Source organism: Kryptolebias marmoratus, linkage group LG21 (assembly GCF_001649575.2).
Source record: "Kryptolebias marmoratus isolate JLee-2015 linkage group LG21, ASM164957v2, whole genome shotgun sequence".
In the NCBI taxonomy this organism is placed as follows: domain Eukaryota; kingdom Metazoa; phylum Chordata; class Actinopteri; order Cyprinodontiformes; family Rivulidae; genus Kryptolebias; species Kryptolebias marmoratus.
In genome coordinates, this window is record NC_051450.1 from 20,520,699 (window position 1) to 20,546,872 (window position 26,174).

General features: G+C 37.5%; 1 protein-coding gene across 1 annotated transcript in view; it reads left to right on the plus strand.

Moving 5' to 3' along the window:
- Window positions 1–26,174, plus strand: part of ofcc1 (orofacial cleft 1 candidate 1) — an 86,524-nt gene that overhangs the window by 50,089 nt on the left and 10,261 nt on the right. The window contains exons 18-20 of the mRNA XM_037973332.1: window positions 2,988–3,240; window positions 3,669–3,832; window positions 8,367–8,526. Of these exons, the coding sequence (XP_037829260.1) occupies window positions 2,988–3,240; window positions 3,669–3,832; window positions 8,367–8,526 (577 nt within the window). The remainder of the gene's footprint in view (window positions 1–2,987; window positions 3,241–3,668; window positions 3,833–8,366; window positions 8,527–26,174) is intronic.

Genomic DNA, 26,174 nt, shown 5'->3' on the forward strand with positions numbered 1-26,174 from the left:
AATGACCATTTCAAGGGGGTTTTGTGAAAATCCACTTTGTAGTTTATGAGATATTTTGTTAACAGAAAAACAGGGTTGACTTTAAATATAATGTTAATGATTTAAGTAAAAATCTTGCATAATAGATTGTGATTGAGATATGCATTGTGAATAACTTTCAGGTATAATCACACCATATTTTACAATAATATCTTTAAAACTGACTGAAATATAGCCATTTTGTGTTTTATAAGTCAGTTGGCTGTAATGGCCATCTTGAATTGGGTTGGCTTGGGTTGTAAATATACACCAAATGATTATTTCCTGAAAATTTCATTAAAATTTGTCCAATGGTTCATGAAATGTTTTGCTAACAAACTTAGTTTACTCCAACTAGTTCATGGCAACAATTTAAATGGAGATCCATGCAATCTGTTAGCACTCAGAATATGTGTCGGGGATCAATCTCAGCCACTACCACACCAAATTTTAGGGTCTATGTCTGTAAACATTTACTGAGCTTGTGTTTGTTAAGGTCAGCTGGCTGTGGCAGCCATCTTGAATCAGGTTGACTCCAAAGGTTAATCAGTTGTAGGTGTATCTAATGTATTTAATGATAACTTTCTGCAAATTTTATTCAAATTTGCAGTTTATGAGATATTTTGGTAACAGACACACACCCGAACATAGGCACTGACAAAAACAGTGACAAAGGGTGATGATTACAAAATGGAGGTGAGATACAGTACATACAGTCAGTTACTGTAGCATGTTGGCCAACTGGCACACAATCACACTTCGTATGGAAAAACAAAACAAACAAACAAACACAATAGAAAAACATGAATGGTAAAACAGGAGAGGATAACAAGCGGTGGAGAGAAGAAAATGTGTGAGTCTGAGGCTGTGTGTGTGTGTGTTGGCAAACATGCAGCTGAATACACCCAAATCATCTGTTTGGAATCCCCCCATTAACATTTTAACAAGACTCCCTCAATATTAACAAACCATTGCTGGGGGAGTTTGCTCAGTACTCAGCTTTAAGTCCCAAAAGGCATTATTTGGAAGGAATTTATTGTTATTATTTGGTACACAGCATTGATAATAAACAGCAATAAGACAGCGCAGAAGTTTAAATCACATTGCAATAGCATATGGTGCTGATTTAATTCATCACAATAAAAAAAAGGCTGGCTGCAAACAGGATTACAAGAAGGTTTTTATTACAATAACATGTTAGTGGAAACATCAAGTGTTAAATCATGGAAAGCGACTGTGTAAGCAGAGGGAGAGGAGAAAAAAAAATAGACTGAAGTGAAAGATAGGAGGTGAAAAAAAAGTGAAAACAGAGGGGGTCAACGCTGGTTGACAACTTCCACATGTCTGGATCTGTTGTTGCCCCTCCGAGCACATTTCTCTCCATGCAGTGTCCAGAGCTAGTGGTGCTCATTGCGAGGGAGAGAGGCCAAGTGACAGTCAGCATGGTTAGCATGATGACAGGCGCCCTCCCTTCACCCTTTTATCACACACTCAGTTTTTTGCTTATAACTCTGTCTTTAACTTAGCTTCCTCCACCAACACGTCCATGGACATCCCTTGGAACAGCATAGAGTCCCTTGCTGCAAGATTTTCTGTAGTCCCCCACTTTTTTTATCTTTTAGAATTTAACAAAAGTACAAATGAACAAGAAACACCTTTGATTATTAGGTATTCAAATGTTGCATTCTTGTGATTGGAACAGAAAGTTCCCATAGCCTTTTCCAAGGGTCTGTAAAAGTAGTCTCCACTGCTGGCAACTAGCTGAGGAAATGCGTTGGTGAAGGAGTTTCCGGAATGTCTCGCAACGTTTGTCGGTGTTCTCAATTTCCTCACTTGAGTTGCAAAGGCTTGCAGTCTGGTGGCTTGAATTTTGAACATTTTGAGAATGGGAGACTCAGACCAAAACATAAAGGACATCTTTAAGATTCTCTATGCTGCTTAGGTTTGAATTTGGTACCAGTTTTAATATTTAAATTTGATGGATTCTGATGTTTTCCACTAAAGTGATTTGTTTCTTTAAATAAAATATCCATCTTACAAATGTCACTCAGGATTAAATAAGATATTGCCATTCAAACGAATATTAAGCACAGTACTTTTCCAAAATAAAAGCTTTGATAAATTCTGGTGGTGGCTGTCCAAATCTGTATAAAGGTGCAGGAAAACAAATGAGTGTACATACCATAAATGCAAAATGTTCAAGCAAATAATCAGTACATTGGACTAAAGCAAGTTTATTCCATTAATATTGCAAACAAAATTACTTAAAAGTACTGAATTTTTTCACGTTATCTTTCTTCTGTCAGTGGTGCTAACAGAATAAATATAATTTTAAATATTAAATATCATTTTGATTCTGATATGTATTAAGATGTAAAGTTTTAAATCAAAATGATTACATCAAAATGAAACGTTTTTCTTGTGCTTCAGTTTATCTGGACAACAAAATGCTGGTCATCCTGTGAAGTATTCTCTGGCTCTAAAATGACTTTTTAAAATTTAAATCTGTCAGAGGATTTGCTTCAAGTAAAGCACCAATGGACCTTTGCAGTCAGATTAATGAACAGAATCTGAGAGATGCTTGACTCTTGGAGCAAATCAGATGGAAATTAATGAGAAAAACTCGACCTGTCCTCGGCCACCACTGCTCTGCCTCCTCCTGACTGATGGGAAGATTAAGAAACTCATGAGGCTTGCTGTAAATGGGGAGTCTGAGATACAACAAGGGAGTATGGAAAGCTCTTTTTTTTGTCACAGATGTGTCTGTAAAAGTCAGTTGTGAATAGGAAGTCCCTGGAAAGACAAACAGCAGCTAATTTTGATTCCAGTTGTTGGCTAATTAAATATGACTGAATGAACCACGAATGTTTAAACAGTGTGTGAATTGCCAGAACCAGCTGCTCCAGAGCTGCAAAGAATCGCAAACACAGTCATGATCCACTCATTTATTGACCCTTTTTCGTCTCCAGATTCCAGTTCCATGCACACACTGTGGACCTCGTCTACCAGAGCTCGTTGCTCCACACCAGAGAGGAGCTGGCAATGGTGGTGGTGGGTCCCCTGACCTTGAACGCAGTAACGTTCCTGCTGGTTCTGATCAGATGGGGCTGTCAACTGATATTTGGCTCACTCCCTTCCTTCATGTCAAATTTTATCACGGCTCAGGGAGTGTGGACAGTCCTCGACCCCCTGGCAGTCTTTGCTGTGGATGCCGTCCTCGGGGTAAGTCACTTAAAAATAACTTGGACACTTGTGCACTTTAAATAGGAGTTCACTTTATCTTGGCAAAGTGACTTTAAATTACAAAAAAAAGGGAGGGGTGGGAGTGGGTAGGGGTTGTGCTAGGTTAGAGGGGTGTCTTTTTTTGGCAGATGGCTGAATTTTCCCAGTTACTGCTATTTTTTTTTCTTTTTTTTCTTAGTAATATTTACAACAAATCATAAACAGTGTATATACAAATGACTCCCTATAATTTGCACTTATCACAAAGAAGAGTCTCAGCTTACACATAGGTTTTCTGGCTTTTAAGATGTACAATCTATGAAATATATCTGTGATCTCTTTTCTATATCCATATTGTTGATGTCCAGTCTAACCCTATGGATCTAAAGCTGCTTTAGGGTACAGATTTGTCCGTTTGGTCTCCTCAGCGTCTCGCCTACTCCCCCGACACACCAGTGGGTGACGCAGCCAAGCTTTACTGGCACTTCTATCGAGCCGACCAATCAGGTGCAGCAGGAGTCATCATCACTCTCTTCCTCTATGCGGTCCACTTCCTGCTTTCTGTTACTATACTGGCTGTCTACCTGCTCAGGTGAGACACAAAGCTGTTTTAAAATATTTAATGCTTGTTTTCACGTTGCTGACTATTTAAAATAAGCATTTGAGAAAATGATGTATTGAGTTTCCGAGGTCACCCTATTATTTTTGTCACAGTATTATGTGTTTGTGGAACTGCAGAGCAACTGACTCCAAGGCAGGCAAGATCCAAACCAAAGTCCTTCAGTCTGTTCCCGGGAAGTGATGCTGAGTAAACAGAAGCCCAACCTAAAGAAATCCAAATGATCCTGCTGGTAAAACTAACAAGGACAAGGCACTGGCTGTAAACTAGCAGGGAACAAAATAAATGAGGTAGAATTTATAATGGTGATACTAACAATGAACAGCTGAGTGAATGTTTGCCAAAATAAACCAGGTGTGTTGGAACAAAACCGAACAAAAGGATGTGATCTAACAAAATGAAATAGGAAGTAAAGCTGACAAAAAAGAGAACCATAAAACCAGGTCACACATGTACAGTCACAAAACAAAGAGAGATCAAACATAATGACCAAAACCCCAACTGTAGAAATAACAACTGCATGAGGCCCAAATCAAAACCCTACAGTCCACAAAAGTTTTTACATTTGATAACACTTTCATATAACCAAGTCACCAGAAACACATGTCTCAGCCATGGACAGTGTCTTATAAACACAAACACCTATTGTCTCTCCTAGTTGTCACATAGTAACATGTCAGCATCTGCAGGTTAAAAGTTGTTGCATTTTATTTTAATGCAGATGCTTTTGCCCCTCCCCCTCTGATGTGTGAGAACAAAAGCAGCGATTCTTCCTGTACAGTCACTGCAGTTCAGGGACTTTCTGTGGTGGTAAGAGCTGCTGCTTCACACTTTCTTCTGCTGACCTATATGTTGTTTTCCACCCACTTGTTGATGTTATGGATACCTTCAAACACAGTTAATACTAATTTCAACAGGAAAAAAAAAACAAATCAAAAAGGAGTCTGATCTGCCAGTCTGGGCATGCTGTATCAAGGACAAAGCAATCTCTATATCATTATTTTTGTATCACATCCTGCTCCTTTACCCTATAGACAGATATTGTTTTGCTCTCCTTTTATTTTTGACCTTGTGAGTGCATCTGCAGCAGAAAGCCTCCCTCTGTGAAGTATATACATGAATACCAACACCTGGAAAAGCCCAGACCAAGTCCACGCCTGAACATTTCCAGTATTCAAGAGTGAAATTGGTTATAAAGTGGTGTTTATCCCTGGCTCCTATTGTGTCCTGACTTTCAGCTTTGTTTATCACCTTTTGTGTGCTTACAGAATACCACATCAGAGCTCAATCTGTTATAGCAGCAAGTTTTCATTTTGGTTTATTTGAGGTAATGCAAACTGTTGCTGTAGGCTATGTTAAAGGATGACCCTTTTCAAAACACTCTGATCTCCACCGGCCTGCTGGTTTAGAAGTCTATTTGCCTTGTGCCAAATTTAAACCACCTCATTCATCTTTCATTTTCTTTCTCTGCACACAGACACACACAGACAACAGAAAATCTTAACAAATATTGATCTAATACATTTTAATTTTACTAGACCATACCATGCATCAACTTTATGCATCAAAACACACTCCTATAATGCACGGTTGTCTTCTTTAACACATCATCCACTGCAATTGGTTGGAAAATTTACCATTTCAAAACTCAGATGTGTTTTGGTAAAGCGTGAACATATAACCCCCTTACATTATGCGATTAGACTGAAAATTTTGCATGGTTGGGTTCACTGCACATTTCATACATACAGAAATTGACTGCACATATGGTAATGAGCATGCATACTCTAAATAAATACACTGTGTGCTCCTGATGTCTTGTAGATTGAGGTCAGCCACACTGAAGCATTTACTTGCAAGCTTTGCATTATGGTTGTGGCACCTCAGAATAAAAGGAAAATCTACTACATTTGTATGAAGTTTTGAGAGGACGAAGAAAGAGAACAAAAAAAGAACAAACAACAATAAATGTAGGAGTCTTGCTCTTCAAACACCTGACATAGGAAATATATCTGGAATTGTTGTAAATCCCATTAGTTTTATTTGGCACAAAGGACCTAAACAGTCTCTCACTAATCATGGACTTGACTGATCACTGATTGTTGGACTTAAAAGAAACTGAATAGAACTTCTGTAAAATAGAATTAGCAAAGAAAATGGACAGGTCATAAGATACTTGATAACATAATTTAGTATTTAACTGAAGTGTGTTCTCCTACAGTAAATCATATAAGATAAAACTCCAACTTAGACTGTAATGACATCATTATAGAATAAATCAGTTTGTAATTTTCTACTAAGGACTCACCTAATTACAGGAGGCAGGAACCTTATTGGGATCCAGCTAAATTAGCGGTCTGCAACTTTTACAATCAAAAGAGCCATTTCTCCCCCTTCTCTCCCTAAATATAACTAACCAGAGCTACAAAACATGTCTGGAGCCTTAAACACAAGTTATTAGGTGTTTTAAATGTACTACATAGTCAAACACTAAGCTATCCAAGCTCCTGTGAGTGATAGCTATATATTTGTTGAAAATTCATAATATAAACTTTAAATAACCACATGTTTGCATCCTAATTATCTGAATGAACAAAAACATTTGGCCAATTTGTTGGATATTTATTTGTGACAATTTCTTGTAATAAAGGCAGACCTTCAATTACTTCAACTTTTATGAAAAAGTCAGCCTTTCTTTCTTAATCCTTGTTAGCAAAATTATATATTTTTATATATTTTTTGTAGAACTAGTGATTGTGTGCAAAACTGCACTTTCTGTTATTTCCCCGCAGCAACATGCCTGAAATTAAAAATGTTTAAATTTCTGCTGAAATTTGCAGAGAAATCACTTTGTGTTGCTAGAAGCTGGATTTAATAAAGAGGCTAACAGATTAATGTGAGAACTGATCAATAGTTTTTTTTTTTTTTTTTTGTATTGTTAGCATCATTTTGTCACAAACATTTTATTCACATATTTGCATAAAATTTTGTTGAGAATGCAAAAGACAATGGAGCTGATAATTTTGGTTTCACAAAGAGTTTCTTATTGGTTCTAAAAAAACATGGATTTCTGACATGGAAACAAATAGCCTCAGGTGTATAGATAGAATAGACTTTTGGTTTTTACTTTTTTATTACATTTAAGGCAGCATCTATACGTGTCTTTCAATTAACACATGGTGCAATCTGTAAAGCTTCACAAACACCAGGATAAGTGATGCCAATACGCTGACATAAGTACAAAACTGTAGTTTATAACTTTTAGTGTCAAATGTATGGTATTTTCAAGAATTAATGTTTAAGTTTTGAAGGATAAGATCCATCCATTCCACCACAAAGTCTTCAAAAGACAGATATATTAAATATTACATCAAGATCATTTTATAGCAGATATCAATGAATGAAAATGTGTTTTATGTGGTGCTATTTTATTCCATTTGCATTCTCTTTCTTCCATTGTGACAGTGAAATGTATTCCATATGTTAACATATGGTGACCCCTACACTGGAAAAAGTACTGATATGAGCTTTATCATCCAGGTCAGACCCCACATATAAGAACAGGTTCGGGGCTCCTTCACAGCCACAGAATTAGTTTGTTTTGATGCGCAAAGATGCAAAGACTGTGAATTCCTCCAAGAGAAAGGCTGCATAAATGAATGGGAAGCAAAATTCAAGTGTAGGATGAAAATGATTGCATGCTATTCCTGTGTCTGAGGTCAAGATTCTACAAACATTCCTATCCCAAGAGCGATGGGGAATAATGCAGAGTTCAAAGCTCCGTAGCTGCTCCTTGTGTAAATCCTTGTCTTCTTGATGTTGTTTTTATTTGAGAGCTGATTACCCTCTGACTGACTAGAATCTCTGTGGAAGGGCACAAGGTCTGCTGGTTTTGATGGTCAGCCAAAGTATTTGTTTACAGACATGGTGTTTCTTTTTAGGGGTTGGCTGCATGCAACCCGTGTGTGGCAAAACAAAAATAACGCTTTGCTTATGTGCACTCATCTGGAGGTAGGAATCAATACGCCTTCTGCTCTGCAGAACACTTTCTTGTGACTCAAACCAAGCTCTCCAGACAGATGTGTGTTTGTTGCATCTTCAGTCTTTAAAGCTCGGCATTAACACTGAAGAACATCCCAGGATCTGACGCCCACACATGAGCAGATGGAAAACCACACAGACACCCAGCCAAACATGGACACTGCTACAGTCAGCCTGTGTTAACAAAAGTCCCTCCCACTCAAAGGCCAATTTGTTTGATTCCGTTTGCTATTTTATTTGATGTAATAGACTTTAAAGAGCATCACCCAGCAAATATGGGCTGTTCAATCAATAAAAGTTTGATTTTTCCAGCAAAAACCAAGCCAGTCAGTCTGTATTGCAAAGAGGAAGCTGCAGAAACTTATGTACAGCTATTACATTTGACACAAGGACTGCTATAATATTGACCGTCACTTATAGCATGTGATGTCTGAAGGATGCAGTCAATATTTTACTCGTTTTCCAGATTCCACAATGATGGTCGCATGTTGGACATCTTTCAGCGACTCACAGCCAAGGAGGGTGTGTACTTCCTGCCTCATGACCTGGAGCTGTCAAATCAGGAACTAAGCTACGTCGTCAAGAAAGCTGAGCAGTGGAGAGGTTTCAATGGGGAAAGGCGAAAGGTAAACTGTCACATTAGTCCCTCCTTTTTGCTCTTCTACTACAGCCCTTGCACATAAAAAACAGAATGATTTATAATTTCATTATTAATAGTCTGACTGATTAGTTTTGAGTTGTCTGTCACTTGGGATGGTATGGGCTTTTTGTGCAGAGCTGCTAGGACATGAGGGACTGTATTGGTCACTTTGCAAAACATTCAGTCCAGTAGGATGTATAGCATGGGCTCATTTTATATTATTATATTTTCATTAGTTACATGTGAGAAAGCTGAGAATTCATCTCAGAGGTCTTTAGCTTTGTTCTAATTAGTACAAGATAATTACCAAAAACAGAGAGTAGACTAGCAGGCTGCCTGATTAGTTTGTGAAAACTGATTTCTGAAGATTTTTCCATTAAGGAGAGACTGCTCAATCAACACACACAGAAAACTGCTACAACGGACATTTTCTTCATGTGGACATGACCTTATTAGAAAAAGGTTGGCTCGTGTTTAACATGCCAGCAGAGGTCAATGGGGATGTCATAGAAGAAGGCAGTGTGTGAACAACTGCCTTCAAACTAAAACAGGTATTAAACTGCAGCATCATGCAAGATCTCAGGAGTTGTGTTAGCCATCCCCAACAAATACTATAAACGTTAACAGATTGCACACAGTATTTGCGTTAAATTTTCATATGAACGGCTGGAGTCAACCCTGTCTGCTAGTTAGCAAAATATCCTATAACCCACTAGACAGATTTGTGATTAGCTTTTGCAGTTAATCCAGTTCAGGTTGGCCGCCACAGCTAGTTGACATAACCCAACACAAAAATGGCTGAAACTTAGTTTTACAGATATTGAAACAAAAGCTAAAAACATTATTATTCACCTTCAGCTCTTGGCAGTGGGTGATAATGATCATCAAGCCTCATTTTCAGTGGCAAATATGTTCTTCCAAAATGCTTTTATTTAAACCAATAAGCATTTTCCCTCTTAAATTCCTTGTATATCTCCCTCTGGTTCTAACAGGTGACTACAGTTTTGAAAACTGGATGGGGATTGACCTGTTTCCTCAAATCAAGTTGAATCTGTTAATATTTTAGTACACTAAAACAAACAAGGAAAAAAAAGAGTAAATGTGGGGGCTAATAAAATGCCCCATGTAGCAGCTGAAGGCCTCTTGCTGCAGTTCACTTCTTTATCATCCTTGCATTGCTGCAGATATCCCTCCAAAGCAACAATTACAGCATCCTTCATATTGGACCTAATTTGGTGTTATTACACTGATAAAATGCTAACACATTCCGTGGCATGATGAAAATTTAGGGTTATTGCGTTTTAACATTTTTACATTATTCAATGAGACAATTTTTCATCAAAATAAGATGGGCCTTGCCATTATTTCATAATTATTGTAACAGTTTCTTCTACGAAAAGGGTCACTTTCCTAACTCAGCAAAGACATATCCCTATTAGACTAATTTGCCTACATGCAAATTTTTGTCATTTTTTCCTCATTAACTATTTATCATAGACAGGGGAAGAAAATATTCATGAAGGCGAGGAAAGGAGCAGCCCGACAGAGCTGAAACTAATATTTTGCAACTCTAATGATTTTTTGCATTCTTAATTAGATAGAATAAGGTTGATATGATTAGGTCAGGATGTAGTGTTTTTCATTAAAAATACATTTCAGAAACTGTATTCCAAATGTGCCCTTGCAATTAAATAATGAATCCGATGCATTCCTTATTATGGAGCCAATTAATATCAGAGGCAAGTGCGTAATTTTAATAACAGTGGGCTACGAGGCCTTCATTAGCTGAGGGAGAGAAAGGAGGGATGAGGGGAAGGAAAACAAGGTATTCAGAGGAACAGCTGCAGATTTTTTTAACAAGTTATTGAGTGCTACAAAGAGCCTGCAATTGTCAACCAAAATAAAAACAATTCTGTTTGTTTGTTTTAGAATAACTTGATGTCAGCTGGAGATTAAAATAGAAATTAATCCAGTGAATAATTTTGGAACTCTTAAGGTTAATTTTTTAATATTTAAATATTCCTCCACACTGCCCTACAGATGTAATAAAGCTGCATTGATCATTAGGTACAATTTGTTGCTTCATCTGTCAGAAAATCTTCATTAGAAGTAAATTACAAACCCGTCTGCCTGATTGTTTTGTGCTTTCACAAGTTTTCCGCCTCTATTGTGCAATTACACCCAAACATAGTCCTCAGGTCAGGCTTTTTTATCTCTACTGCATTCTTATAAAGTCCCATGAGTACATTCTGAGCTGTGACATAATGTCAAAAATCTGTCATCTGCAAAGCATGCATAAAATCAAAACTGTTTCTGTAGTTATTCACGTTACAGACGACCTCTGCAGGGGGCTGTCTGGCCATAACAAGACTCACAGTAAAACAAATCCACAAGGTGAATAAAAGGCCTAGCATTCCTTGAAACAATGCATACTGACTGCTGCCTTTCATGTCAGAATTTTAAATTAAATTAAGAGTTAACAGTAAGTAAGTATGAGATGTAGCAGCAACAGATTCTGTGTTGTGAATGACTGTCAGCTACGACCACACCAGCTCAATATCTGTAAAACTGATTGAGATATAACCTTGCACGTGTTTGCTCAGGTTGCTTAGCTGTGGTTGCCATCTTGAAAGGGGTCAAGTCCGAAAGTTAATCAGTTGAAGATGAAAATCTAATTGTTACTTTCTGAAAGCTCCACTCATTTAGTGGTTCATGAGATGTTTGCTAATGTCACAAACAAACAAACAGACACGTGCAAAAATGTGATCGCCGTTTCTCTTCTGACGGAACAGGAAAACAGTTAAACTATTGAGCAACCTGTTGGGACTAATCTTACTTGTTTTTCTAAGATAGATGAGCACAATGCCACTCAACATAAATAGTTTGGGGGAAAAGTTTGGGCATTAACATGTCTCTAAATGACACAATATTATGTTAAAAGTAATACTGAACTGGCTTGCATGCAACACGTAGAATGGATGGCAGAGAGCTGATAACCCCACAGTGTCAGGAAAGAACTGCAAAAACTGTATGAAAAAGAACATAATCTAAAAGAAAACTTGTTATATGTGCATGTTACTTAGAAAACTGCAAGAATTACACCAACTACCAACTACTACAACACAGAGAAACATATATCTAGATAAAAACTACATAAACCACACAATAATCTATTTATAATGTGCATAACTTCATATGTTTGTCATATCACTTGTGTCACATCTAAATCTTTGCAACTGATAGCTCATAATTACACAAAATAAAACTGCCCAAGTGGTGATTGGAATCCGATTAAAACTAACTTCTTGGATGTGCTGCATTATAACTAAGAACTCAGCAGATCCTCTCTGATGCTGTTATCTCCCTCCAGCTCTGAAAGAATAAAAAGAAAAGAATCCACGTTCAATAATCAACCAACAAATGGGCAGTTATTATCAAACTTGTAATTTTCACAAGGCGATCATAAAACAGAATCTAATTTTTTTTTTCTTACCAATTAACTTTATGTCAGAGATTTCTCCACACCATATGATCCTCCGGGTTGCTTCGAGGTTCAGACATTACAGACGGGGTTAGATGTCGGCTTCGAAGCTTACTGACTGAGTAAACAGGAGGAATAAGTTAAGGACCTATCTACCTCTGAGCTTTTTGATAGGGTTTTAGAGAAGTCACAAAAAACGCTTTCAATATGTGGAAAAATAAGCTTTTTTCCACCTTATATAATTAAAAAACTTAAGAATTACCACGTCTTATTTAATATTAATGTTTGTATTTCTGATGACATCTTATTGATTTGGTTTCCTGGTATTGTTGTGAAAAAAAAATCATGATACCAGTTTCATTTTAGGCCAATCTGCCCTATAAGTGATTTGGGCTCCCAGTTACAATGAGGCTGGTGGCCTTATCTGTTTCTTACTCAGACACTTTGTTCAAATAGCCACAATTATTCTGCTGCTTGGATCTGTCTCAACCCTGGCATAGTTCGCTTGACATTTCTTTGTAATAGATTGTCTTCCTTATCATTTTGCCATGACAATTTGGTGGATTTCTTGTGCATTTCTTGCACTTGAACTGAGGTAAAAGTGTATGACCTTAGCATAGACATAGTGTAGATTCTCAGTCATCCAGGACATACATGGTAAATCCAAACTCCTCGGATGAGAAGCGAAACATATTCAACTACAGAATAGAAGTCCAGTTGATTTGTTTTTAACCCCTTTTTGGATTTATGGCCATAGCTTACATAAAATGGATGGAAGAATTTTGGTAATTTTTTATCGGTACCTTTCTTTCCTTCTCTGATCTTATTTTATAAACAAAGTTAACACGGTTTAGAAGTTTAACAGAACGAGACGAAGCTCTCCTAAGCGAGGGAGGAATGCCAGACCTCCCTAGAAGCGAATTTATTATAATATTAATAGTAATAATATGCAGCAAAATGTTTAAATCTCAGAAATTTCATAACAGTTCATGCAAACGCCTATGTATAAACTTTTACATTGCATGCAGTTTTGCAAAAAATTAGAATTTCAGCCAAAAATTTGTTACCTGTCAGTTTGGCAGTCTATTCAGATTTAAACCTGAATTCTTCAGAAGAATACAAACAACAGGTAAGACATAGAACTTCACTTCAAAATGACCTGATTATCCCTTTAAACACAGAGTAAGATTATCAAAAGTTTACAGATGTGACCTAAGTCAATATGGAGTTAAGTCAAGTTTTCAAAAACTGAAAAAGTAAAACAAAAATCGTCCCTTTCCCGGGGTTTTCCACTCATACACTGTCTCCTTGCTTGTAAATGGCTCAGTTCAGTAATGAGCCCCATTAATTATGTAAAGGCAGTGATGCAGATGGACCTAATTAATTGTCTCCCGTCACCCCGCTGATTACTCCACCTGAAGAGAGGTGTTCATTTTTGTAATATTTAAGCAGGTATGCAAACTGTTTTGACTGAGCCACCATGGTGACAATGACAGAGAGCGTACTGCAGATCTTTCTACCATCACCATAAGTTTCCCAGTGGTGGTGGTGGTACTGTTACAACGGAGGGAGGCAGACATTAAAAGAAGTGAGGAAGAAGGGAGAGAGGAGAGAGGTTGAGGGGCTGTATGGTAGCCCTGGAGATGTTTTCTCAACCTGATTGCATCAACATTTTGAGCACTTTTGCACCGTTTGTCACCGTATGTCTAGGTAATGGGGTACCAGCGGGCAAGTTTGGGAACACCCAAGGTGATTTGCGACTGCAGCGTGGTTGGTGGGGAGCGAACCTGTTGAGAGTCAAACAACACATGTTGGAGTGGTAATGATGAATTTGTGTTCGGTGAGGGTGGCTGTTAATCATATGGGATGTTTTCTAATCTAATCAGCGACTAATTGCTGCAAATGTGAAAGTTTCTTCAAATTTGACCCATTTTACTTTTATTCAAGATGGCCACCACAGCCAAATGAACTTAAAAAAAACAACACAAAATGGCTATAAATCAAAATGACTATAACTATTTTTAACCAAATAAACTACATTTGGCTAAAATTTGGTGATATTGATTCACAACACGTACTTCAAGTGCTACTCATAGATATAGACATATCTTTGGTTAATTTTGGCATTAACTGCTGAACCTGTTTGGCTGTTAACCAAATATTTCATGAACCACAAGATAGATTTTAATGAAACTCAGAAAATTATCAATGGTTTTATATCTATAACTGATTACTTTTAAAGCCATCTTAATACAAATTGGCTGCTGCAGCTCACCAACATCAGGAAATACAAAAATGACTCTAATTTTGCAGATGTTAAGCTAAAATTTGATGTATTAGTAGCTGAGGATATTTCACAACAGGGATAAAAGAGTGCTGTGGAATATCTTTTCTTATAAAGTTGGAATTAACTGTTGTCGACAACCTTGTTTGTCAGAAAAATAGCTTATGAATTATTATTTGGATTTAAATGAAACTCTCAGAAATTAACAATATTGCATGAAATTGTAAATAACATTTACAAGATTTGACTAGAATGGCTATAACGTCATCCCTTCTAAATATAAGATGATCTTAGTTTAATACTCCGGCACAAAAAGCAATATACTAATATTATACTATATATACACAGAAAGCACCTTAGTTGATCAGTCTTGTGCTGTCTAAATACAGTAGTACAGTTTACTGAATGGAAGTCACCTGAGAAGCAGAGCTAAACTGACGAAGCGAGATGTGAATGGTTTAAGAAACTTTTGGAAAATAAGGGAGACAGAGGAATTAGTTAGCCGTGACAGGACACACAGGAACCGCTGTCACATAACAAAAGAACCTTCAGCTCCTGAGCAGGAACCCATAACAGCAACACAGGAACACAGAGAGAAGAGAGGAGGAGATGAGTTTTCCAGAGTCAGAGGGCAACTAGGTCTATGGTCATTGTGTGTGTGTGTGTGTGCGGGGGTGTACGTCCGATTGTGGGGGGACTGCGTTAAAGCATGGGGGCAAGGGGGGAGCAGAGTCTTCCCAGCCCCCCTGGTAACCTCTACCAAAGACCAATGTTGTCAGGATGAATGTGTGTGCGTACATTTTTGTGCTTGGCTGCATGTGCACAGATGCAAACCTGTTCATGCACACATGGTGTGCGTTCACTCAGGCTGCCTGTGCACGTGTGTGTAGTCTACATGCACATTTGTATATGTGAGTATGAAAATGCAAACCTTTCTGCTTGAGTTGCTTCTTCAATTACAGTAAAGTTTTTTTTTTTTATCTTATTTTTCTTGCAGTGGACACTGCTGAGGGCCCCAACGGCCTGGGGCGATAGCAAGCAGGCAGGCAGGGACAGGAGCGACACAGCGGCGAGCACAGCAGCCACACTCAGAGCATTAGGGAGCTCAATATGAGATATGACTGCAAAGACTACATGCCTCTGTTCCTGAAAAGGTCATGGACTTTGCCAGGCAGTAATGTGTGAAAGTGGTGCACAGTGGTTAAAAAAGATGAGAGGGGAAAAAAACAGATAAAGATCAAACCCATTCACCTTAATTTTAATTCACACTGAAGATTCAGTAGACACAAATACGTCTGCAATGTATTGTGACTGCAAGAATTTAAACAGAATTATGGGAAACTAGAGAATAATTACTTTCTGCACAGTTGCTTTAGCTTTAGACTTATCTAAATGTTAAAGCAACACGATAAAAAGCAATAAAGTAAGTAGAAGACACATTGTCTGGGCTTCTATAGTCCTCTTTAACCTGAGTTAAGTTACAAAAAAAAGTAATTTCACTTCAAACAGTTAAGTTTAGTTAAGTTTCTTACTGTGAGGACCATGACACATAAAGGCTTATAAAGGATCAAACCAATATATTTCTCATTGAGTTTTAGTGTTAGGTGGTAGAAATTCACTAATGAGAGAACTTTGCCCTGAGCTGTAGCTGAGACTGACTCCTCCATGAGACTTTCTAGGAATGCTTTGATGGCTATCTACTACATGTAAGATACTGACTGCTCATCAGGATTTCATACAACAACGGATTAAAAATAACAACACAATAATAAACTGTTCTGAATCTTCAAACAGACCTACATTTAAAAACAGGACAGAGACAATGTTTTCATATGAACTCATAATGCGAATGGCCTAATTATTGGAAGCTTGATTGCTTAATTCATCCCTTACTATTAAACTAGATATCATTAGCTACCGATGCCTGGGACTGATAAAGCTTTTCTGTCAAAGGACATGACTGAGAAAATGGAAAAAGTTAGTTAGTTTAATGAAGGAATTGTGTTTGTTTGGCTGTCATTAAGAAACTTAAGCTCTGCGTCACAGAAAAGGATCCAGTTAAGGTGTGTGCTGTTGGGAAACTCCAAGTTTTGACTATTTTGAATGCTTATAAGTTCATTAGTGAAAAGGAGATTTTTTTTTACTTAAAATATAAAGCTTCGCCCCTCACCTGTAAAAACATTTGCAGCTGGACGAGGTAAACTGACACTAGGTTTTGGCCACTTTTTGTTACATTTCCAACCCTCTTTTTCTCATTTCTCCCATTCCATAATATGACACAGAATGAAACAAATTGAACTGCTGAATGATTTAGAAAAACTGCAAAACTGAAATAAAATAAGGGCGATGATTCTTAAATCATTTTCAGAGTTTTAACAACCAAATCACTTGGATCAGATTAGAGTTATCCAGTGTAAAATGAACATTCAAACAAATATTTTACTTATTTGGAGGGTGAAAAAAAAGTGTTGATTTTATCTGATGAAGAGCTGTTTCTGTGCATGCACAACACAAGTTTTTATACACTGCATACACACGGAGACGGTGCATGTTTGTAATGCACACACCAACGTACAAGTGACATGCATCCACAGCCTCTGGCCCCAAAGAGGTTTTATTGTTGAATTCAACAGATCTGATTCTTTGTGACCATTCGTTGTTAGTCAGTTCAGTTTTGCTCATTCCCCCTTTTTTTTTGTAAGAGTTTGACCTTGGCTGCTTCCTGTGGCCCCGAGGGGATGAAGAAGTCCTGGTGATTGTGACAGGTGTCGCGTCTTAACAGCCCCACATGACATCCCGAGTACAGATTTTTTTTTACACCAAAGGAGTTCTGCTTATAAACCTTAAAGAGGCAACCTAGGGTGTGTGTATGCACATGCACAAGTGATGCATCTGTGTAAGAAAGCACACCCACCCCTTACTCCCAGCCCTCATTCTGGTTATTGGCTGGGATACTTATCACCTCCAGCCTTCGAGGCTTGATTAGGTTGAAGCTGCTCCAAAGTCAAATTCTGGATATCAAAGGCAATACTCAACTTTGGCATCTGTCTGCAGCATCTTAATATGAAGCCTGGCCTTATAGCAGTTTGAGAATTGAACATGACATCTTGAGATTTGTGGTCCATGCAGTTAGAGTGAGAGAAATATGTTGCACCTCCAAAGGATTACCTAAATACTGGATGCCACAAATATTGAATTAGTTTAACAGTAAAAAATACTGGTAATGTGAATGCTTGCTAAACATTAGTTCCACAAATAAACGTGGTTCAATGCTCTTGTACACATGTTGTGCTTGTGTTAAACTGGTTTGCTGCACAAGCTTGCTGTGGCAGGTTTAAAGTTACAAATTTGCATTTGGATCGTGCTCAATATTCAAATCATCCCTCTGTCATTATTATTTTATTTTTTTTTTAACTATAAAAAAATGTGAAGCATTTACTGTAAATGCTGAAATGGCTCTTTTTCCTTTGGTTGTCAAAGTTGCCAGTAAACTTCAGTGTGCCCCGAAACAAACCTGGAAAAGTGATCTCCTCAGGGCCTATTGTGAGTCAGAAATGGCATGGAGGGAAAAGCTGAGCTGCTATCTGAGTTGTTTACTGTAGGTTGGGAGCAGGCTTTCTGCAAAGGAGATTAGTAACAGTGAATTATGCATATCTTATTTTCTGGATTATCTCAGGCACTGGGAGATGCTATCTCAATCTATAATCTCTTTAAAGTCGTCCAAAGTCTAAAGTCGTCTGGTCTATTCTGACTGTAAATAGTTATTTTTACTTGTTTATCTTTTCTCAAAGTCCAGTTTGCTGTGTGCTACTTTAGGATAAAGTTTATTATTGCATCTTAACTATGACAATTCAAGCTGAAATATTTATAGACAGAGATTGTCGCTTTAGAGGCGCAGCAGCGAGAAGAGGGTCAGGGGAAAGCTACTGTAGCATACTATCGTTTTCATCACTGTGTGTGTGTGTGTGTGCATGCATATACATGTGGTGTCCCCCCATGCAGATATGAATGGGTAGCCTGTCTTGTCCAGTGGTGCATTTTACCAGACACAGACCTTTGCTTCAGCCAAATCAGGCCCAACACAGACAGTGTGCATCCATGCCATTTTCAAGCTGCTCCAATTATATCTGCCGACCGGCCACATATTGGCCAATTTTACAATAATAGCATATCTATTTCTGTTCTAATGGCTGACATTGCTTGGCTTATCCATGCATGTATGTCAGCAGTCATTTATGCATTTGGGTTTGTTCTGTTTCGAGCCATGTGCAATGTGCTGTAGCACATCTTGGCTTTGCATGTGTATGTATTACGTAGAGTCAGTGTGTAACTATGTACAGTGGAAGGCAGTAGTGCATTAATTCATGTTATCCCAGTGTGTTCTTTCTGTAACAGGCAGTGAACAATATAGTTTATTTTTTATCAAAAAGGACATTACACTGGCAAAATTCAGTCCTTACTTATTTCAGCATTTATCCTCATTACTAACAGAGTGTTGTAAGCTTGGTATTTGTTCAGCAATTGCTGTCTTTTATTTTAGATTACTGAGGACTGTGTTAGAAGTTCACCTGAACCGAAAGACTACTTTTATTGAAGAAGCTTATCTGATTGTAAGGATACAAGATTAATGAATTGAGTACTACAGTTAACATATTTGGAATTCCTTCTGTAAATAAAAACGCAGGGATAAAAAATATTCTTACTTATGACCAACTGCTGCTAAAAGGTCAAAACAAATAAATAAATGTAGACGCTGGTTTTTGTCAGTGTGTGTTTGTTCAGGTTTCTAGCTGTTATCAAAATGAACCACTTGACAGATTTTAATGAAACTACCAGAAAGTAATCATTAGATATACAACTGAAAAACTTTTGGAGTCAACCCAATTCAAGATGGCCACCACACCCAAATGACTTTAAAGACACAGAAAGGCCTCTAACAGTCAATTTTACACATACTGAGCTAAAATTTGGTCTGGTTGTAGCTGATATTGATTCCCAAACATGTTTGTTTTAAATTTTGTCCAAATTTTGTTTCGATTGATAGCAAAATAAATGATAAACCACCAGATGGATTTTAATGAAGCTTTCAGGACATCTTAATTGAATGAGTTAGTGTTTATTCTCAGTCAGGCAGGACATGGCTAAAAAATAAAGTTTATCAACAAAGTAACTGGACTTCTATTCTATAACAACATGTAATAACCTATTGTTTTTATAGTTACTTGCATAATACTGGCTATTTACCTGCATCTAATGTAACATATACAATTTGAATAATAGCTATTTAATATATAATATAATATATGATTCATAAGGGGTTTGTCCATTAGTGCAGTTCAACCCATGACAAATGATGTTTGTGCATCTCTACTATATTTTACTTGCTGATTAATTCAAATTGTGGTGTGTAATCACATATTATGTTCTTGGTCCATGAACCCAAGCGGACATGTTTGTGTGTGCGTGTGTGTGTGCATCGTTTGTTTTTGTGCTGTGCACCCAAGGCTCAACAACCAGGCCTTAAACCCAGAAATGGTTTAACAAAAATGATAGTAGTGGTCATGGAGTCGATGGATTGACTTTCTGCAGAGCACCCTCTAATAACCCCCCCAACACACACCCATACACACACACAGACACTCTCCCATCACCCCACAACCCTCTACTCTCTCCCTCTCTCCCTCCTCCCCCACTCGATGCTCCACAGCTCTAAGCGCCCGCAGGCGTTGGAGATGCACGCATGCGTTGCCTCACTGTGTGGGGCTTTGTCTGTTTGTGAGCATAGATATATGTGTGCTAGCACGTGTTACTGTGTTACTGTGTTCCTGTGTGTGTGTGGACAAAAGAACCAACTATGTCTACCTCTTCTCATACTTGACAACTATCACTGATGCTCCTTTTTGCACTGTCTGTGGGTGTGCGTTAGCTGTATGTTCTTGCTCACACAACGGTTTTTTGTTATCAAATGTGCAAAATAAAAAAAGGCTTTATGACAGCACGCCGAAGCAGGTTTTTTTCTACTTCATAAGCCATCAAACTGACAGCTGCTCAGTTTGATGGCTTGTGTGCTACCAGATTTCCTTCATGAACCTTTAAATCTGTGAAGGCCCATCTTAATCTGATCCAGTAATACAGATGCATATTCCACCTGCAAATACAGAAAATACTTAAATATTTAAGGGCATGGGTTTTAGTGGGGATTGCAAGTATTGCACATTATTTTACAGAATCTTGCAATCCAAAAATAAATAAATATATATATATATATATAATTATTAAATCTCATACTGGAGAAATAAAAAAAACACAATAACAGCAATGTTCAGCCAACACAGAAAGTGGTGCAAAATGTGGAAAGAATGTTCAAAAAATAAAAAATATTAGCTCACAAGAAAATAAACATGCTAAACATAATTTTAAATGGTGTAAAAAAAAAAGGTTAAAACAATAGAATCTAAGTTATTAAAGCAGAAGCTATGAATAATAAATCTTGTTTTAAGGCACACTGGTTGTGTTCATTTAAAAGATTAATAACTGCATCATGAAAATGAGAGGAAAGAGAGCCAGAAACTGAAAGACAAAGGCTCTGATTATGCATCCCCAGACATTTTTTACCCCATTTGAAAAAAAGAAGAAAAAACTCCATCCAGACAAGAAGCAAAACTGCTAAAATATCCATGCTGCACCAGAAGGTGGCAATACTGTTGATATTAATGACACATTAAAATACAAAGAAGGAACTTTTTTGACTTGAATTTCTCCTTAAACAGCTACAGCTTCTTTTTTGACATTGTTTACCACTTAATCTTAGTCACTGACTTGTGTATCATAAAATCAAAGTTTATTAAGGACAACGTAAAGACAACAAAAACAGCTCCACTCACGAAGTGCACAAAGCAGTAGAGAAAAACAGGACGTCGGCTGCTACACTATCTTTTCTTACAACTTAAAATGAGGTATTATAAAAGCTTTACTTTGAAAAACACTGATAAAGAATATTGTTATTTTTGTAAAATACATTGTTTGCATGAGGGTAAAAGATGCACAACAGAAAAAATGTGTTTTTTTAATATTGATATTAGTGTGAACAGGGCTTTGATGTGTTTAGACACCATTGTTCTATTATTGACCTTAATCATAAAGGAACATTTTCTCAAAATGTTTAGATAAGTTGTGACATGATCATGGGATTTTTGTGGTTGTTGTGTACTTTGAGTTTATGTATTGTGTTTGTCCTTGCTTTATTTTTGAGGTTTTTCTTTGTTAGGAATGTTTTCTGTCCCATAGAACCCTAATCATCTTTGCCTTTAGTTTATTATCCACACCTGTGCTTCATCTGCTCATTAGCCCCAGCTGCACTAATCACCTCTCCCAGCATATTTATACTCCCAGTTAACATGCTGACCTCTGTTTACATGTTCTTTCTCTTTCCTGTGTACTACCTGTTAGATTTTGCTTTTCTGTTATGGTTTCGCTGCCTTGCCAGCATTTTTATTTTATTTTTGAACTCTAATTAATTTATTTTAGGCCTCCTTATGTTTGAGTCCTCTAAACACCACATCACAACAACAGATAAAATATAGTTTAGTCAGATTTCTTCATTCAACAGTGTTTGTTGCAAGATAAAAACTTTCATACAGCTGATGCATATTTTTGCATTGCCTAAACTCCTTTAAAGCCTTGGTAAGACTAAAGGCTAAGAAAAAAAGATTTTAAAGCATCAGCTGCTTTTTAAAATGGCTAGTTTACAATGGAAAGTGGCTTGCATTACTAGATATCTCTCTGCAAAAGTTAATATCTTTCTGTAGCACAAGCTCTACATCCAGCTGCATTCCCATTCTTGCCTTCTGTTCCCCTCTAAGCGCCAGCAGCAACAGCCCCGTTCTAACCTTCAACTTAAGAACCAGCAACATTCTAAGGGTTCTCCCAAGTCTAAACCCACTCGGCAGAGTCTCAGTCTCTTCGATAGTTTCGGTCCCAACTCCAGCTCCAGCCGGGGCTTTCATGTGCGACTGACACATAAATAACCAAGCCTGTCCGCCACCCAGGCAAATTCAAATGCACCTGTCAAAGTGATGAAGCACCCGCCCGCAGGGAAGCATTGTTTACATTTTCACTCCACTCTTTCCAAAAGTGAGATTCTAATTATTTTCCCACTGTAAATTAAAGCCAAGTGGGACAGAACTACAAACCAAAAGGATCATGTCAGTCGAGAAAACTCCTACCTTCTCACATGTATGGATTTGTGAGAGCTGGGAAAAAGCTAAAAATATGCGGGTGAAGGTTCCTGCGAAGGTCATAACTTTTTTCTATATGGTGGAGATGGCAAGAAAGACAAAGATGGAAGAAGAAAGAACTGTCTAGCAAGCAAGCTCTGTTGTATTATTACTTTCATGATCTAGAAAACACAAAACAACTGAAATGTTATTTTCTTTCATTTCAGTCTGTTTCAGACATTTCAGACAAGAATGTTCCAAACAATCCCTGGCTGAATTATTTCCAATGAACACACAAAGCAACTTTGACCATAAAACCTGCAACGTTCAAATGTTTGTCCTGTAGGCTGTTTATTATAATACTTGACCTCATACAGAAGGCTGGTTCTGGTAGAACTTTTAAATCCCGCCCTCTTCATGTAAACAAATGGGTCTTTGCCCTTATTTAAAAAATTAAACCCCAGATATTTTTTTCAAGAGTTGATTCTTGTTGATTTATGCAGTTCTTTTATGCTGTTATATAGTCAAACATTCATTTTTCTCACATGTTTAGCTGTAATTAGTTATTTATTGTTTAGAAGACAGATCATATGACATCATGATTGCGTTGGGGAGTAGGAGGGACTTAAAGCCCCACATCACTTCTGGGCAGACTCTGGTTCCAAAAATACAACATGGCAGATCTCATAACCAGGTCCTGTTGACTTTAACACCAAACAAAGAGACAAGGAGGAGACATTTGGTCTACTATTATATGTTGATGTCTTGTCCACATCTCATAGTATTACATAATGTCACAATCCAATATTAGCAATTGTGAAATGGCAACATATTAGTACACTTTTTTTTTTTTTTTGTATTTGGCGAGCCCACCACAAGATGCAACCCTCAGGTACAAATCCAGTGCTTGTAACCATGTCTAGCTTTCTCGCCCAACTCATGTAATTTTTTAACACTTAAATCAAAACATGCTCATTAAATTATCATGAAATTTCCTCCTATAACCATTTTTGGTCAAGTCTATTGTAATCCATTTACATTAAGACCAACCATCAACAAGACATTTGATGTCATTATGTACAAGGGCATAAACTGTTTAATAACAAAAATGTTGTCATTGTACAATCTTTGAGTTCTTTTTGTGAAAGTGCAACACATTATACTGTGAGGTGAGGTTGAAGAAAGAGAACTAAAGATATACAGTATAGAAAGTTACAGTAGGAGACACAGAAAGCCTTTAAGGAGTTTGTAGAAGCATGCAAATGAGAGGCAAAATCAGACAGAGGAAGGCAGAAAAGGGAAAAAGAGAGTGCATGAATGGTAATTATGACTATCTAGTTTGGATCAATCATTAAAAGATCAAGGGGACTGACAAGCCTATTGGTGTTGATGCCTTAGGCTTTTGTTCTGGACAGTAGCCAGCAAGCCTGTTCGTGCAGACTTCTTTTTTCTTTCTTTCAGTCTCTCATGGAGACACACTATGTATAACATGTATTAGAAGTACAAACAAGTGTCTTAAAATGTAAACCTATGGTTGACACACACATGTCCACTCTTTTCTCGTGACAATCTTAATATTTATTTCTTAAAATTAGCTCGGGACTACAGCCGAACTGGTTTGTGTTTATTAGTTAGTGATTGGTCCCCTTATATGCCACGATTCCAAAAAGTGGATTAACAGTCACATTACTCGGTGGTGAGAGTTTTCTAATAACCCTCAGGCCCTGTTCCTTGTTTGACACGGTGTTTTGATCACTGGAGAAAAGCAAAGTTTACTACAAGGTCCTGAGGTTAAGTTTGGGAACTGTTTTGGTTGTCAGCAGGACAAGCCAGATGGGATGGAGTTGCCATATAAAAAAAGAAACTTGTTTTTAATCATAATCAACACTAGACACTATTTATATTGGTCAGGACAAGAAACGAAAATATATGCAACAATCAATGAAATGTAAGGCGATTAGACAACAAATACTGTCTTATTACAAGTTCAGTGTGTCATCAAGTGAAAAATTATTTTTAAATTTCTCTGAACCTCCTGAATGTTTCACTCTTTATATATTACAAAAAAATAAAATTGTGGAATACATTGAACGTATCTGTTTGTGGAGGGCAGGACTTAAAAATACATCTTAAATAAATTTGCCCTCACAAAAATGACTGACAGGCCAACAAAATTGTGTTACAAGTCACAAAATCACTTAAAAAAATCATTTACAATGGCACTCCTCTTACAAATTCACTGCTTTACCCTGCCTTCATTTTTGTTATGGTAAGATTTGTGTGAAATTGCATCTTTTTCCAGAAAGAAAGGCTATATTGGTAAACCACAGAGCCATGTTGGCAGATGTGTCATCCCCACTTCTTGAGCACATGTCCTTCCCTCCCAATGTGCATTTGTGGTAATGTCTACAATTTTTTAAATTTATGTCCCTGCTGGAAAACATGGTTTGCTGTTTATAGCCCTCCACTAAAAGAAATAAGACCTGTCTTCCCTGATACAAGTCAAAGGACTGATGCGGACTCTATCAGATTTCTAAATACAGACCTCAACAATAAATCCTGACTTGATTGGGTTTGAATTGGGTTAACTCACTTGAATGCTATCTGCTTAACCCACAGCTGGCCTGTCTGCTCTGTGCAGCCATTGAACCTAAATCAGTCATTTACTGCTATCAAATGGAACAATGGTGGAGTGGAGAGAGCACTCAAGCTATAGGGCTAGAAGCCAGGCTAGCGCCATAACGCAACACAACAGACCAGAACAGAGTACTGCCGAGCAGACAGGCCCTCTAATGCTCTTTCCTTTTTGTGTCTCAGCAGTGATGCTTCCTGAGAGCCATGGTGCATTGCATGAAATGGCATCATCCAAACCGAACGCACAAACACCTTTTCAAGCTTTTGTCTTGTGTTGTCAGCTTGATTTCACGTGCTAATTGGTGTAGGATGGTAGCATGGCTAACCTAAGAAAACCTATTTTCATGCCAGCCAAAATACATACTCACACATACCACGTCAGAGAATTTAAGCAGGTGTGCTTAACCAAAGTGACGTATTGTATAGAGCCAGAATCCATTGTGTTTCTATCATCACTGTACAGCTTGGTTTAAAAATTCTGGTGAGGGGCCATAATTGGGTCATATGCACACTTCCTGTGGCTACTACAGGAGAAAACAATGTTCCCTACTTGTTTTTTTCACAATAGTGGTTTAAAATAATAAATTACTGCATACTCACAAAAACCCAATATACACTCATCCATTCATTTATTCTTCAGTTCTGTTTCATCCTGCTCAGGGTTGTGAGAAGCTGGTGCTTATTCCCAGCAGCTAGTAGACAAAAGGAGAGGTATACCCTTGATGGGTTGCTAGTTCATTGCAGAAAACTAATATACAGTTGTGGTAAAACAGTAACTGCACAATTAAAATCATTTACATTTTGCATTTTGTTCCTGATTATGGCGAGGGAGAAACTTTTTTCTTAAATGGATGGAAAAGTGTTGCCTTAACTCAAGGACCCAAGTTTACTGTCGCTAACACCTGATAACAAAAATATGCAACAAAAAATATAAAAAATACTGGAGATTATTTGCTGGTTAAGCAGAAACTGCAATTCATCATACTCACCAGATACATTTACTTTATTCATTATATTTG